Here is a 15820-nt window from a genome sequence, read left to right as displayed (position 1 = left end):
GTCAAGGACATGGACTTTTACTTCAGATAGGGATATCTGTAGTTCACAATTTATGCCATAGAATGAGCTGGTGTTTCCGTATTATGAAGTACCAGGCATGAGTTCAGAGCCTCATTTTAGGGGCCAAACTCTGTACAATAAGAACAAGTCTTCATAGCAAATGCTATCTGGTGGGTAGATACTCCTTTCTCATTTATCAAGTCTCACCTTGTGACCCATTCCACACATGTTGTTTGTCATGTAGACTAAGTGGGTGTATCTTTGCATCCTTTGTGTTGGGGCCTCAACAAATCATCTAAGGGGGGGTTTGTCGACCAGCAATCAGTATTGCAGAGTTCTCACATTCAATTGTTTGTGTGACCCACTCTCCTTATAAGTGAATAAAGATTTAGTTTAAGTATAACTCTGACATATGTGATAAGTTGTCTCTCCTCATTTGATAATACAGAAATTAACCACCACACCAATAAATTACTGGGAGCTTGTATATAAAGTGTGCAACTTTTAGAGCCTTGCGCTTACTATGCGAAATGTAAAATGTTACAGAAAACATTTGCTGAACTCTCCCCCTATTGGTTTATCATTCAAAAGCATCTAGGCCTATATGGCTTAAATCATTCATGTTTTAAACCAAACAATCTCCCCCATTTGTCCTTTCCTCAAGTGATGTGCTGCTCCTTGCCACAGACTGGGTGAATCGTCTTAGCCAGCTCTGCTCCCTGTCAAGCATTAAATGGTTCTCTGGGTTATGGCAAATTCTGGGATGTAGTTCCAGCTGATCCTGTCCACATGTCCTTGTCATTGATAAATGACAGTTAACCATATGCCTCTGTCAAATATGTTAAAGGTCTGTAGGTTCTGTAGGAGTAAATGTTTGCCATAAGGTGTCAAAAGTATTTCCAGAAGTCAAAGAATAAGTCAAACGTTTGTTTATTCAATAAGAGAACTAAATCCAGGTACTATTCATAACCACAGAATGGGACTACATTTCGTTAATAGGCTGTATTAATTTATTTTAAATGGGTAACTGTTGTCAACAGTAACAGAAAAGCCTGGAATGTTAAACAAACTGGACAGAAACATTTATACTAAAATGGCCTTCGTTTGGGAAGACCACAGGTTGACGACAATCCTCTCAATCAGCCGAGGTCTGTTTCTTTATCCATCTTTCTCTGAAAAAAATCAAGAAAATCAGTCTACATTGTCAATCCATTATCTATGTTAAATCATAACTCCAGCTGAAAACGGATCCCCTAAAAAGACCCATATCGTTCCATTTGGTTGAGATTCCAAAGGCATAGGTGATACAGTGATGAGTTATTTACAATTAACATTTGACAGTTGAATGTATTCTGGTCTCCAAGGTCAAAAACATTTTCTTACAAATACACCACAAAGAATGATTAATAAGACTGACTCTTGTCATAGTTGAGAATTACCTTAAGGTTCAGATAATGTTCCTCGCTGCTACAGTGGACTGATTTGGCTGTTTTCTCATTGGTGTAGAAGACGTTGCACAGCTTGCAGAAGAATCCAGTCCTTGGCACCAGATAATCTAACCCTGCAAGTAAAATGAGAAAAAAAAAAACATGTTTGTGTTCTCACTGATATGGCACTAAGTTATTTACCAGATCCCCGTCACCCGCTAATAAAATAAAACGTCAGTTTTCTCTAGCCTCTTACCAACAGGGTTGTCAGGTTGATAAGGACCCAGAGGTTCCTCCTGCTTTTTCTCCTCTCCCTCTGGGATAGCTTCCACACCACTGACTTCTTCACCTTTAGGGTCCCCACAGACCCTCTCACTGTCAGACACAGGGCTCTGGACATCCTGGCCATACAAAAACAATCACGTCTTTCACTCATTCGTTCTACTTAGCCTGAGAGACCAACACCAAGAAATATCCCTCTTCTCTGTGTGAAGTGCATTAACTGATTACTTCTTGAATAACCAGTAACTGTAAAAGGATTGTTCACGGACATGCCAAAATTAAATAAATGCTTTCTGAATATTTATGTAACTAACATGGCAATATTTCACCTTGTTTAAATTAAGGGAACAAAAACATAGCAATAACCATCTTTCACCTCTGGATAGGGGCTTTTGGTTGACTGGCCATTAGTCTTTTCATCTCCATGATGATCTCTTGATCTTCTGTCTTTCTGACTGGCCAACCACAGCTCATATTTGACTGGAGGCTTCCTGTAATCAGGAGGGCAGAATATGTCATGGAGTACTATATCATGAAAGTGTACTTAGACACAGCCCTCATACAGTCCAGTTGAACCATAGATCACGCCATTATTTATCAGATTATTTCATTAGCTGTATATTCTTCCAATAGATTCCAATCAATTAAACTGGCGTTGACAGGCTGGATACTAGCATTCTTAAAATTCCATTTAGTCTAACTATCATTAGCATCTACTGCATATTCTTAGGGGTCATTGAAAATTATTTACCAGTATATTAGTGAGTCTCCCTTTTTGCACAAACTGACCCTTAACAGGGTGCCGTAGAACTTGTGTGGACGTTGGAAGTACTTTACCATTTTCTGAGCGGCTTCCACGCTCTCCAATTGGATATAACACTGAAAGGAGAAAGAAAACCTGCATGGGTGAGTCCTATATCAACAGAAAAACAAACGACATTCACCTTTAAAGAAATGGGCCGGTGATACTTTACCTTTCCATGAGGCCAGTTCAAATTATAGCCAGTGATTTTCCCAAAAGGCTGGGCAAGTCGTAAAAGAGAGACGTCAGAGTACTTCTGGAGTGGAAGCATACAAATGTAGATGGATCTCCCACTAGGACTCTGCATTGACAGAAACAAAGTCAAATTACACAGTCAATATTTGTCACAATAAGATGTGTATTATGTGAGGTGTGTAGTTATGTTTATAAAACAGTGCATTCGGAAAGTATTCAGACCCCTTGACTTTTTCCACATTTTGTTACGTTACAGCCTTATTCTAAAATGGATTAAATTATTTTTCTTCAATCTACACACAATACCCCATAATGACAAAGCAAAAACAGGTTTAGAAATGTTTGCAATTTTACTAAATATAAAAAACACTCAGGTGCATCCTGTTTGCATTCATCATCCTTGAGATGTAGAAACATGATTGGACATGATTTGGAAAGGCACACACCTGTCTATGTAAGGTCCTAGAGTTGACAGTGCATGTCAGAGCAAAAACCAAGCAACGACGTCGAAGGAATTGTCTGTAGAGCTCAGAAAGGATTGTGTCGACGCACAGATCTGGACAAGTGTACCAAAACATTTCTAAAGCATTGAATGTCCCCAAGGACACAGTGGCCTCCATCATTCTTAAATGGAATAAGTTTGGAACCACCAAGACTCTTCCTAGAGCTGGCCGCATAGCCAAACTGAGCAATGGGGGAGAAAGGCCTTGCAAGAACCCAATGGCCACTGACAGAGCTCAAGAGTTCCTCTGTGGAGATGGGAGAACCTCCCAGAAGGACAACCATCTATGCAGCACTCGACCAATCAGGCCTTTATGGTAGAGTGGCCAGACAGAAGCCACTTCTCGGCAAAAGGCGCTTGACAGCCCACTTGGTTTGCAAAAAGCACCTAAATGACTCTCAGACCATGAGAAACAAGATTCTCTGGTCTGATGAAACCAAAATGGAACTCTTTGGTCTGAATGCCAAGCCTCACCTCTGAAGCAAACCTGGCATAATCCCTACGGTGAAGCATGGTGGTGGCAGCATCATGCTGTGGGGATGTTCTTCAGCGGCAGGCACTGGGTGACTAGTCAGGGTCAAGGCAAAGAAGAACAGAGCAAAGTACAGAGATCCTTGATGAAAACCTGCTCCAAAGAGCTCAGGACCTCAGACTGGGGTGAAGGTTCAACTTCCAACAGGACAACGACCCTAAGCACACAGCCAAGACAATGGAGGACTGGCTTCGGGACAAGTCTCTGAATATTTTTGAGTGGCCCAGCCAAAGTATGGACTTCAGCATGGACTAACATCTCTGGAGACCTGAAATAGCTGTGCAGCGACGCTCCCCATCCAACATGGCAAAGCTTGAGAGGATCTGCAGAGAAGAATGGGAGAAACTCCCCAAAAACTCATAGCTGAAATAGCAGCCAAAAGTGCTTCAACAAAGTACTGAGTAAAGGGTCTGAATATTTACGTAAAATGTGATATTTCAGTGTTTTATTTTTAATGAATTAGCAAAAATATTTATAAAATGAAAACGTTTTTTTCTTTGTCATTATGGGGTATTGTGTGTAGATTGATGAGGGAAAACAAACAATTTAAAGCATAGATACTACACCATTTAAGACACCAAACCCACCTCCAACTTTTTCTGTGAAAAGCACATGCTAACATTGACATGTTTCCTCAACAACTGTCCTTTTCCTTTGTAGAATTTCACCATTTCACGTACTTCCTCGGTAGTATCAAGCTCTAACCATGCCTGAAAATATAGGAAATTCTCAATGTCATACAAACTACGACAGCAAATGCTTGCACAAATCAGGGGTTGAGTAAATAAACTCCTTCCTGTATGCCGAACTACATGAATGTCAAATTATTCACCACTGTCGCCATACAAAATAAAATACACTTGATCCCCAAATAACATATCTGCAAGTAACATAATTATGAACTTACCTCCTGTGTGAGGAAGGATATGGCATGGTTGACAACATTCACGTTTGCTCGCTCTGCCAGTTTCAATAGGGCCACCGCCATGTTTCCATAGCCCTTTCTAATTGGGCTAATATGGACAACTTTTCCATCCTGTAGAAAACAATTTTAACCGACTGTCAATAAAAACAACTTTTCTACACGTTTGACACATTCCAATAACTCGATATGGAGGAATACCAACCCATGAAGCATCCTTTGACTCTGCAAATAAAAACAAAAAGTAATTATTACTATAAATTATCTGGAGATTATCCACACAGGCTAGACAACTGTAATAATTGTTTTTGTCCATTGCTGCCAAGTAAGAATGTTTTGCATCATTCATTGCTTACCCAGCGGTGTGTCTCCTCCAGTACTGTCGTCAAGTTCATCCAATGTAACGAAGTCATCCATATTCTCAGGGAAATCCATGTCATCCATATTGTCCTGTTGGAAAGAAGTCCACAACATCAATAAGTTAAAGCATTTGAGTTAAGGTCCACAGTGCTGCACCAAAACCATTATGAATCTCACAAATATGTGAGGTTGCAATGGGAAACTGTCAAAAGCATTTCAAACACTGAACATAAAAGTTTGCAAAACTGTATTCAATAGTACTGAAGTATGATAAAGATCCATGTCACAAAGCTAGGAAGTGAACTCTGTGGCTGCACTATTACAAATGACATTGACAGCTTAAATATCAAAAGTCATTCAAACCTCTTGGTCTGTCCTGGTTTTAAACAGATAAGCATATCAACTGATCCATACATCTACAATGCTTGGCTGACTTGAGCGATTAAGCGCCTGTTCTGGATTACTACGGTCAGTCTAGGTTTTCTGGAAACAATTGGAGCTTGTACAGAGATGGCTCTATAACCTTTGATATTAAACCATGGAACGTAAGGAGATCCTTCAAAGCTGATCTCCATCTGATTTGTAGGGCACTCATAAAACTGATGGAATTAATAGCCCCTGAGCAAATCATATAGCCTACATACAGTGCCTTCAGAAAGTATTCACACCCCTAGACTTTATCCATTGTTGTGTTAGCCTGAATTTAAAATGGATTACATTTAGATTGTGTGTCACTGGCCTACACACAATACCCCATGTCAAAGTGATATTATGGTTTTAGAATTTATTTTACTAATTAAAAACGAAAATGTCGTGTCCAATAAGGATTCAACCTTTTTGTTTTGGCAAGCCTAAATAAGTTCAGGAGTAACAATGTGCTTAACAAGTCACATAAGTTGCATGGACTTTACTCGGTGCAATAATAGTGCTGAACATACAATTATCTGTAAGGTTCTCAGTCGAGCAGTGAATTTCAAACAAAGGCCAGGAAGGTTATCCAATGCCTCGCAAATAAGGGCACCAATTGGTCGATTTTTTTGTTGTTGAAATAACACATTGAATATCCCTTTGAGCATTGTGAAGTTATTAAATACACTTTAGATGGCGTATCAATACACCTAGTCACTACAAATATACTGCCGTCCTTCCTAACTCAGAGAGCAAGGAAATCGCTCAGGGATTTCACCATGAGGCCAATGGTGACTATAAAACAGTTAAGAGTTTAATGGCTGTGATAGGAGAAAACTGAGGATGGATCAACATTGTAGTTACTCCACAATTACTAACCTAAACGACGAGTGAAAAGGAGGAAGCCAGAGTAAAAATATTCCAAAACATGCATCCTGTTTGCAATAAGGCAAAGAAATTAACTTTATATCCTGAATACAAAGCGACATGTTTGGGTCAACAACACATCACTGAGCCCCACTTCCCATTTTCAAGCAAGGTACTGGATGCTTCATGTTATGGGTATGCTTGTCATCGGTATGTTCTAGGGAGTTTAAGGATGAAGGGAGACTGATTAGAGCTAAGCACAGGCAAAATCCTAGAGGAAAACCTGGTTCAGTCTGCTTTACAAGACACTGGGAGAAATTCACCTTTCAGCAGGACAATAGCCTATAACACAAGGCCGACTTGACAACAACCGACTTGACAGAGTTTAAAGAATTGTGCGCAAATATTGTACAATCCAGTTGTGAAAATCTCTTAGACTTACCCAGAAAGACTCACTGCTGTAATCACTGACACATGTGATTCTAACATGTATTAACCTCAGGGGTGTGAATACTTACATAAATTAGATATCTGTATTACATTTTTCAATACATTTGCAAACATTTCTAAAAACACGTTTTCACTTTGTCATAATGCATAGTGTGTAGATGGGTGAGGAAATCAATGCAATTCATTTTTTATTCAGGCTCTAAAAACAAAATGTGGAATAAGTCAAGGGGTGTGAATATTTTTAGAAGGCCCTGTACATAGCGTGCTATGGTACAAGGAAAACTCAATATTCCAACAATCCATGACTCAACCAAACTACATTCTCAGGAATGCTCTCAGAACTTCAAACAAATTGAAGAGTTGAAGCACACATGCTTTAAGATCCCATTGCTAGGAACTAGAGTTCGGAATGGCCGATTAATTAGGGCCGATTTCAAGTTTATAACAATTGTAAATCGGTATTTTTGGACACCAATATATATATATATATATTTACACCTTTATTTAAAAAGCAACACACAAGTATATATTTTTAAACCTGCATTATTTAGTTAATATTGCCTGCTAACCTGGCTCGTTGCGAACTCTGTGAAGACTATTTCTTCCCTAACAAAGACAGACAACTTCGCCAAACGGGGGATGATTTAACAAAAGCACATTTGCGGAAAAAAGCACAATCGTTGCACGACTGTACTTAACCATAAACATCAATGCCTTTCATAAAATCAATACACAGAAGTATATATTTTTTAAACCTGCATATTTTGCTGAAAGAAATCCAGGTTAGCAGGCAATATTAACCAGGTGAAATTGTGTCACTTCTCTTGCGTTCATTGCACAGAGTCAGGGTATATGAAACAGTTTGAGCTGCCTAATTTGCCAGAATTTACATAATTATGACATAACATTGAAGGTTGTGCAATGTAACAGGAATATTTAGACTTATGGATGCCACCTGTTAGATAAAATACAAAACGGTTCCGTATTTCACTGAAAGAATAAACGTCTTGTTTTCGAGATGATAGTTTCTGGATTTGACCATATTAAATGACCTAAGGCTCGTATTTCTGTGTGTTATGATGTTATAATTATTTCTATGATTTGATAGAGCAGTCTGACTGAGCGATGGTAGGCACCAGCAGGCTCGTAAGCATTCATTTAAACAGCACTTTCGTGCGTTTTGCCAGCAGCTCATCGCTGTGCTTCAAGCATTGAGCTGTTTATGACTTCAAGCCTATCATCTCCCAAGACTAGGCTGGTGTAACCGATGTGAAATGGCTAGCTAGTTAGCGGGCTGCGCGTTAATAGCGTTTCAAACGGCACTCGCTCTGAGACTTGGAGTGGTTGTTCCCCTTGCTCTACAATTGCCGCGGGTTTTGTGGAGCGATGGGTAACGCTGCTTCGAGGGTTGCTGTTGTCGATGTGTTCCTGGTTCGAGCCCAGGTAGGGGCGCGGAGAGGGACGGAAGCTATACTGTTACACTGGCAATACTAAAGTGCCTATAAAAACATCCATAGTCAAAAGGTATATGAAATACAAATCACAGAGAAATTGTCCTATAACTACAACCTAAAACTTTTTACCTGGGAATATTGAAGACTCCTGTTAAAAGGAACCACAAGCTTTCATATGTTCTCATGTTCTGAGCAAGGAACTTATACGTTAGCTTTTTTACATGCCACATATTGCACTTTTACTTTCTTCTCCAACACTTTGTTTTTGCATTATTTAAACCAAATTGAACATGTTTCATTTTATTTGAGGCTAAATAGATTTTTATTGATGTATTATATTAAGTTAAAATACGTGTTCATTCAGTATTGTTGTAATTGTCATTATTACAAATAACATTTTATTTTAAAATCGGCCGATTAATCGGTATCCGCTTTTTTTTTGGTGGGCCTTCAATAATCATATTCGGTCGACCTCTACTAGGAATCCACATCTTGGTTACTTAACATTAATTTATTTTCAATTCTGGGAACAATAATTAGGGATGCACGATATATCGGTAAGCATATCGGAATCGGCCGATATTAGCTAAAAACAAACGTTGGCCTAGTTAAACGCCGATGTGCAAAACCGATGTCAAAGCTGACGTGCATACCTATATAACATAGGTAGATGAGGTAATGACACCACGACAAATATTGCGCTACATGTGCAAACACAGCATTCCTAATCTAGTCTACAATGTCTGCTGTGTGGATCAAGCAGTCAACAAGTCCAGCAGTCATTTGAAAGAGTAAGAACATTTCAGCGAGACAAGTCAAAGGCAAAATCTATTAATACCAAGATCATGGAATTCATTGCCCTTGACAATCAACTGTTCGCTGTCCTGGATGTTGGCTTTCGCCGACTGGTCGAGCACCAGTACGCACTTCCAAGTAGGCACTATTTTCCAGATGTTGTCCTACCGGAGTTACACAGTATTCTCGAAACTCAGTCATGAGCTACTTGCTACAGGTGTCACTGGTATTAGCTTCACGACTGACATTTGGACCAGCGATGTCAGCCCCATGAGCATTAGGAGTCTGACAGCACAGTGGGTCGATGAGGATTTCCTATTGAGGAAAGCCGTATTGCATGCTCAAGAATGTGCTGGTTCTGATACTATCACTGCTGCCATTTCAATGGCATTTGAGAACATGTTTGAAACATGAACACTCCTAGCTCCATTCGAACATCTGACTCGAGAAATAAGCTCAACTGCATATACAGCAGACGTGAAACCTTGTCACGGCATTGAAACGCCTGCTCAACAAAACTTGGAAAAGTACTCAACTAGAGGCTGTGAACAAGCGACTCGGTGGCATTCTCTATGAGCCTCTACTGTGTCGCCACCATGCTCGATGCTAAGTACAAGGACTGCTACTTCGATGCAGACAAGAAACAGGGTTTACATGAAATCTTAGACACAGCTGGACAAGATGGAAACGGACACAGTGACAGTGCGCACCGAGGAAGAGAGGCCACGGACCGACAGAGCTGAAACTTCACTGCTTGACATGTATGATGAGATCCTGGTTGAGACTGAACAAATGAACAACGAAACAGCAAAGTAAGTGAAAGAAATAGATTTTGATTATGTTTTGCTGGTAATGGGGACATACGTAAATGCCCCCAAAAAACGTTTTGGTCAGTGTGTGTGTGTGTGTTTAAACTACTTAACTGTACTAGAATGCTTAAAAGGCCGCTATTTTTATTTGTTATACCGGTCTAGTTCTTTGGCAAGGAAAATATCCGATATTGGTATCGGCCAAAAATGTCATATCGGTGCATCCCTAACAATAAGCCTTTCTTTGTTGGTTCCAGTCACAAATATGAATGACAATCATTTCTTACATCTTCTTGAAAGCTCTCCTGTTCCATCTTGTTCTCCATTGAGACGTCAGCATCACACAGAGCTGGATCATCGGCAGCCTTGATGTCACAATCCTCCAAGGTATCGTCTGCCAAAGGTTCTGAGATTTCGGGTTCCCCCTTATCTTTAGAATCAGCCACCATAGAGGCACTTTTGGAAGAAGCAGGGTCTTTAGTATCAACACCAGCACCAACCTCGTCATCTAACAAGCTTTGTTTAGCTTCCACCTGGATAATCTCTTCGTCCAGATCTTTGTTTTCCAAATCAACGTCCTTCTCCTTGACCACCTCCTCGATGTCCTGCTTGACCACTTCCTTGACCTCCTCTGAGGTGCTTTGTTGACCTTCTCCTTGTTCCAACACTTTCTCAGCAGGTTGTTTGCCTGTACTGGGTTTCTCTGTGTTTGTGGCGTATGAGGTCTTGCTAGTCTCCTCGCTCTTGTGTCTGCTGCTGCGGCCTTTACTAGAATCTGCTCTTCTGGATGTGGTGGAGTCAGGACTATCTCTACAAGGCAAAAAACATTGAGGTAAACTTCCCTGACACAAACGTCCTGATGAGTCCTACAGGAAAATTGGGTATGGCTGCCATGGCCCCAGGTGAAGAACTCTTACTTACCTCAGGCGCTTCATTGACGATGACAAGATTACTTTGACACTCTTTCCACTGATCTTTAGGGGGTTGGAGTGGTAGTACTTCACCATAATGTCAGCATCCTTCCAATCTACCATCTCAATCAGGGCCTGCAGATGAATAAGGGAGAATTCTTTAGACAAAGCTAGAGAAGGTGCTGCATAATGGAGGTTTTGGTGATGAATTTACCTAGCCATACAAAATAAATAGATACTGCATCGTTAAATTGTTTTAATAATCGTTGTCTATTTGAAATCACTAGAGATTTGCAGAATTTGATTGATCACACATCAATTCCATATTGCTCAAACCTTACCTGGTCACTTGAAAATGTTGAATGCCGCACATCCCCAAACATCTTGGCGAGATCAAGAATCTCAGATTCTCTTTCCTTCCCAGGAGGTAGGTGGGAAAAACAAACCACTGTATTGGTAACTTGTTTGGTCTGCCGTTTTTCTGGTGGTTCATCCAACCTTGGCGGCTAAAGGAAAAAACAAGCTCATACTGGGATCTCTGTGATTAAGAACACAGAATCTCACATTTTTAAGAGGCAGATGCACTTACATGAATACTGCACACCATAGGTGACAAGTACAGATTCAACTTAATTTCCTTCACGAAAGCTTGGTTTACACTGAAGTGATTCACCATATTGACCGCCTCTTTGTGAGAATCAAACTCCAGGAAGCCCTGTAACAAAAATACAACACCGAATCATCCAATAGACATTCAACTACAGATGTAACTTTTTTAGAGAGAGAATGTTAAAGCTGCAACATGTAACCTTTCGGGCGACCCAACCAAATTCACATAGAAATTAGATATAGCTGTCATTCTCATTGAAAGCAAGTCTAAGAAGCGATAGATCTGTTCTGTGTGTGCTATTTCTATGCTTCTATGCTTCCTGTCTTCTACTTTTGTTCTCCAGCTTCAAACAAGTAAAAATACTATTTTTGGTTATTGAAAATATGTTTCACAGAGGTTTAGATGGCACAATGATTCTCTACACTATACTTACTTGTTCAGTCGCATACACTGAAATTAGGTGAACTATTACAAATGTTAGCAACCAGGAAATGGCAGAGTGATTTCTACATAGTGCATGTTTAAGAGTTTAGAGTGTTTGTTACCAATTTGTGTAACTTACCTTGCAGGGGAACACCAGATGTTTTACAACCGTGCCGAATGGCTTGGCCAAAGTCATCAAGTCTTCAACACCGACAGAGCCAAGGGGAAATTTTGTGACCACCACCTTTGTGCCAGCCTGAAGCAAAATATATCACACATTCAAGCATGCAGCTTTAAGCAAATAAACAACATCATAACAAGTGAATTAAATCTATCTATCTCTATTTATAAGAAAACAATGCCACAAAAGGGTCATCGTTACCTTGGGCTTCAAATGGTGTCTTTCTGGTGCAGACCATACTTCACCTAAAGATGAAAACATGAAAGGAGATAATATTTATTTTCAAGTGGTTTGCTATTGGGCCTTATTTGGTCTGGATCAAATTTGACTTTGGAACAGGACTGGGGTTATCACCTCCTACGCGGTCTGAGCTATGTTGTCTCTTGTAAGGCATAGCAGGACGTGGAGTTCTCCTGGGCGGTGAAATAGCATCTCTACTTGGGATGGAGTTGGACCTGGAAGATAACGTAAACAGTGCTAAGTAAGAAGAGGAACAGTTAATGATTTTACACCATGACATGCCGGTTTTCAACGTAAAGCTTAATTTCATGCCCCTCACATTTCCTTCCGGGTATCATGTTTATTCCAATCTGGATATCTGTAGAAAACAGAAAATAAAAAACAAATTTGAATTAAACCTTGATATAGAAAATATCTCAATTGATTTTGTGAACTGTATCAGTCCAGTTTCTAAATGTTTTACTTTGCATGAAAACACTTACAGATGCGAGAGTTCTAGACAGCCATCCGCATGGCGTAATCCATTGAGATGTTCCTTCCATGTCTGTGAAAAAAGCAAACTCATATTAAGCTAAATTAATGCCATCATGGAAGGTTGAGTGTTCTGATTAAAATGATATATGAACAGTCCAACAGCAAGAGTTTTGAAATATAACAAAGCTTACCTTATTAGAATTCAACATGCATAAGCATAGAGAGCATGTGTGTGGGTAAACCTTGGGCACAACTCCATGAAAATCATCCACTTGATAGGAGAAAGGAATCTTTTGCTGGCTGTCGGATGGTTTTTCAATTGGGGGCCTATTGTGGCGGGAACCTCTCCTTGCTTCAGTCCGCTGTGGTCGCCGCCCCGGTCGACTGTAATCAGTGTCTCTCCTATAGTCAGTGTCAATATGGCTGTTTGACCGACGACGGACTGCAGGGGGACTGTCCTGTTTGCTAAGGTCTCCATCATCTGTATCCTCCTGACAGCTGTCTCCCTTTGGGGAGGCCTGTCCCTGCTCCTCTTGCTTGGCTCGACTGGCCTTCAGTTTCATTATCAGATAAGGCAACGTCTCTACACTGATCTCATTCTCTGGAATCTGGGCCAGAGCATCCACGTCTTCTGGAGAGAGCCCCAGAGTGGCATATAAGTTCATAGTGCTCATCGCGCCATCACCTGATCCTTGGTGTGCAGAGCTGTGACCCTCACTGTCCTCCATCCTCAAACCGTCCGGGCAGAGAAGTTTATTCTGAAATTGGGGTAAAATGGTGTTCAGTAATTTCAACTGATTATGTAACCTATGAACATGTCTAAGGCAACCTATATACTAGGCAGTGTCAGAGGAAGGGCCCCAAAAAAGTGTCAAAGACTCCAGTCACCCAAGTCATAGACTGTTCTCTTTGCTACCGCAAGGCAAGAAGGTACAGGAGCGCCAAGTCTAGGTCCAAAAGGCTCCTTATCAGCTTCTACCCCGAAGCTATAGGACTACTGAACAATTAATCAAATGGCCACCCGGACTATTTACATTGACCCCGCCACCATTTGTTTTTATACTGTTGCTACTCGCTTTTTATTATCTATGCATAGTCACTTTACCCCAACCTACATGTACAAAATACCTTGACCAACCTGTAACCCCGCAAATTGACTCGGTACCGGTAGCCCCGGTATATAACCTCTATTGTCGTCATTTTATTATGTTATACATTTTTTACTTTAGTTTATTTAGTAAATATTTTCTTAACTATTTCTTGAACGGCATTGTTGGTTAAGGGCTTGTAAGTAAGCATTTCACGGTGGTATTCGGCATAAAGTGTAGGCCCTAATGAAGGGGCTTGGGAAGAAAGTATCCTTCGCATTTGTATCTGAAATTCTACCATCTTTAATCATTCAATAGCTAACTAGATGTCAATTGATGTCCCTCACAGAAAGAATAATATGTTTACCAGCCCAGAACAATGTAGATGCAAGCTAACGTTAGCTACTGTAGCTAGTTACATCGAATGGGCCGAAGGCCTCGGCACAATAACAGCCAGTTGTTATTAACTAGCTACCTACGCATCTTTTTTTTTAAATAACGAAGCCCGATATCTCCTCACCCTTGATGAATAAAGATTAGCTATCAAGTATGCCCCATGTAGCTATAAAGTAAGTGCAGTATTGTTAGCTAGCAGCACGCAACGCTAGAGAATGCTGCCTAGCCGCCCACAGCCAGGAAACTAGCTAGAAAGAAGAAGCTAACCATAGCTTTCTAGCAAGATAGTTTCGGGGTGAAAGTTTATGCATCCAGTTCAACTACCACATGAAATACAAATGGGGAATGCTGCAAAACATACCTTTTAAGTACCCTTTCGGGTATTTCGTAAAATTAGGTGGCTAACGTTACAGTCTGGACAAAGATATGTGTAACTAATCCTTCTACCAGCGTCTCGTCAGTGACATAATAAAACTACTTCCCATCGCGGGATTTACAAAATGTTCATAATAAAAGTCCCCCGCGTAATTACATTAATGTATTTATTCATGATATTTGAAAAATAATTGTCTAAACTTGAACTATGATTCATATTTAAGTGAAATTTGCATTAAATGTATTTTTTTCTTCTTTTTAATTTCCAAAGTTAAATAAAATGCCCCCATTGCAATACACTGGCTTATAGAGAAAAAAGTATACTATGTGTCAATGTAAAAGTGGGGTTGGGAATACTCGGTGGCGTCAGTAGAATCTACATATGGTGTAATTTCACGGAGGACTCGTCTAAATACATAGCAACACTCTACTTCACCCACTCCATAGCCCCGAAAGCAATAAACTGTAGGCCTATAAATTACATATTGGCTTATAGAGAAACATTTGTGATGTAAACGCAAGGCACTTAAGCCTAATTCCTCCTGTAAATCGCTCTGGATAAGAGTGCCTGCTAAATGACTAAAATATATATATATATTTTTTTATCAAACAGACTTCCTAGTTTAGCAAACCGTCAGTCCTGTCTTGCTATTATGAAAATCTAATTGAACAATGCCAATAATGTTTTCAATTTGACTTTTGCCTTCAAAATCGTCTCAAACATAGAACATGAAATAATGAACTATAGCCATTGAGTTCTACCATGCTAATATACCATGCGTTCTAAAATGCCCTTCAAGCCAAACAGAAACAACTATTCAACACATGCCATACCTGGCATTCTAAACTGGGTTGTTTGAGCCCTGAATGCTGATTGGCTGAAAGCAGTAAAAATAAATGACATAACATACATTTTTACTGCTGTAATTAATTTGGTAACCAGTTTATAATAGCAATAAGGCACCTCGGTGGTTTGTGGTATATTGCCAATATACCACGGATAAGGGCTGTACCCAGGCACTCTGTGTTACGTCGCACGACAGCCTTTAGCCACGGTATACTGGCCATATACCACACCCTCTCAGGCCTTATTGGTTCATTGTAAACCGGGTGGTTTGAGCCATGAATGCTGATTGACTGAAAGCCGTGGTATATCAGACGGTATACCATGGGTGTAAAAAACAAAACAATTTGCTGGTCTAATTACCTTGGTAACCAGTTTATAATAGCAATAAGGCACCTCTGGGGTTTGTGGCATATGCCCAATATACCACGGCTAAGGGCTGTATCCAGGCACTCCGCATTGTGTCGTCCCCA

The 15820-nt window shown here is 40.2% G+C and overlaps 1 protein-coding gene across 1 annotated transcript; it reads right to left on the bottom strand.

Moving 5' to 3' along the window:
- Window positions 1–914: 914 nt before the first annotated feature.
- On the bottom strand, window positions 915–14600 carry LOC115135529 (matrin-3-like). The gene is made up of 21 exons (XM_029670306.2): window positions 14490–14600; window positions 12836–13402; window positions 12653–12714; window positions 12490–12528; window positions 12285–12385; window positions 12132–12175; window positions 11889–12005; window positions 11306–11431; window positions 11058–11222; window positions 10727–10851; window positions 10093–10615; window positions 5019–5112; window positions 4868–4887; window positions 4648–4776; window positions 4328–4450; window positions 2684–2812; window positions 2461–2588; window positions 2086–2200; window positions 1684–1828; window positions 1440–1561; window positions 915–1172 (listed from the first exon to the last, which is right to left on the bottom strand). Exons 2-21 carry the CDS (start codon window positions 13370–13372, stop codon window positions 1140–1142), a joined length of 2877 nt encoding a protein of 958 aa, XP_029526166.2. The 5' UTR covers window positions 13373–13402; window positions 14490–14600; the 3' UTR covers window positions 915–1139.
- Between the last annotated feature and the right edge of the window lie 1220 nt (window positions 14601–15820).

Source organism: Oncorhynchus nerka, linkage group LG10, assembly GCF_034236695.1.
Source record: "Oncorhynchus nerka isolate Pitt River linkage group LG10, Oner_Uvic_2.0, whole genome shotgun sequence".
NCBI classification, from domain to species: Eukaryota; Metazoa; Chordata; class Actinopteri; order Salmoniformes; family Salmonidae; genus Oncorhynchus; species Oncorhynchus nerka.
The sequence above is the reverse complement of the archived record's forward strand: the minus strand, read 5'-3'. Positions and strand labels throughout refer to the sequence as shown.

Excerpts from the sequence above, each read along its gene's own strand:
- LOC115135529 (XM_029670306.2), bottom strand. The coding sequence starts at position 13,372 with ATGGAGGACAGTGAGGGTCACAGCTCTGCACACCAAGGATCAGGTGAT. Across the intron at positions 4,777-4,867 it reads AGTCAAAGGATGCTTCATGG|GATGGAAAAGTTGTCCATAT; the intron begins GTTGGTATTCCT and ends TGTTTTCTACAG. Across the intron at positions 2,813-4,327 it reads TTTCACAGAAAAAGTTGGAG|AGTCCTAGTGGGAGATCCAT; the intron begins GTGGGTTTGGTG and ends CTGTCAATGCAG.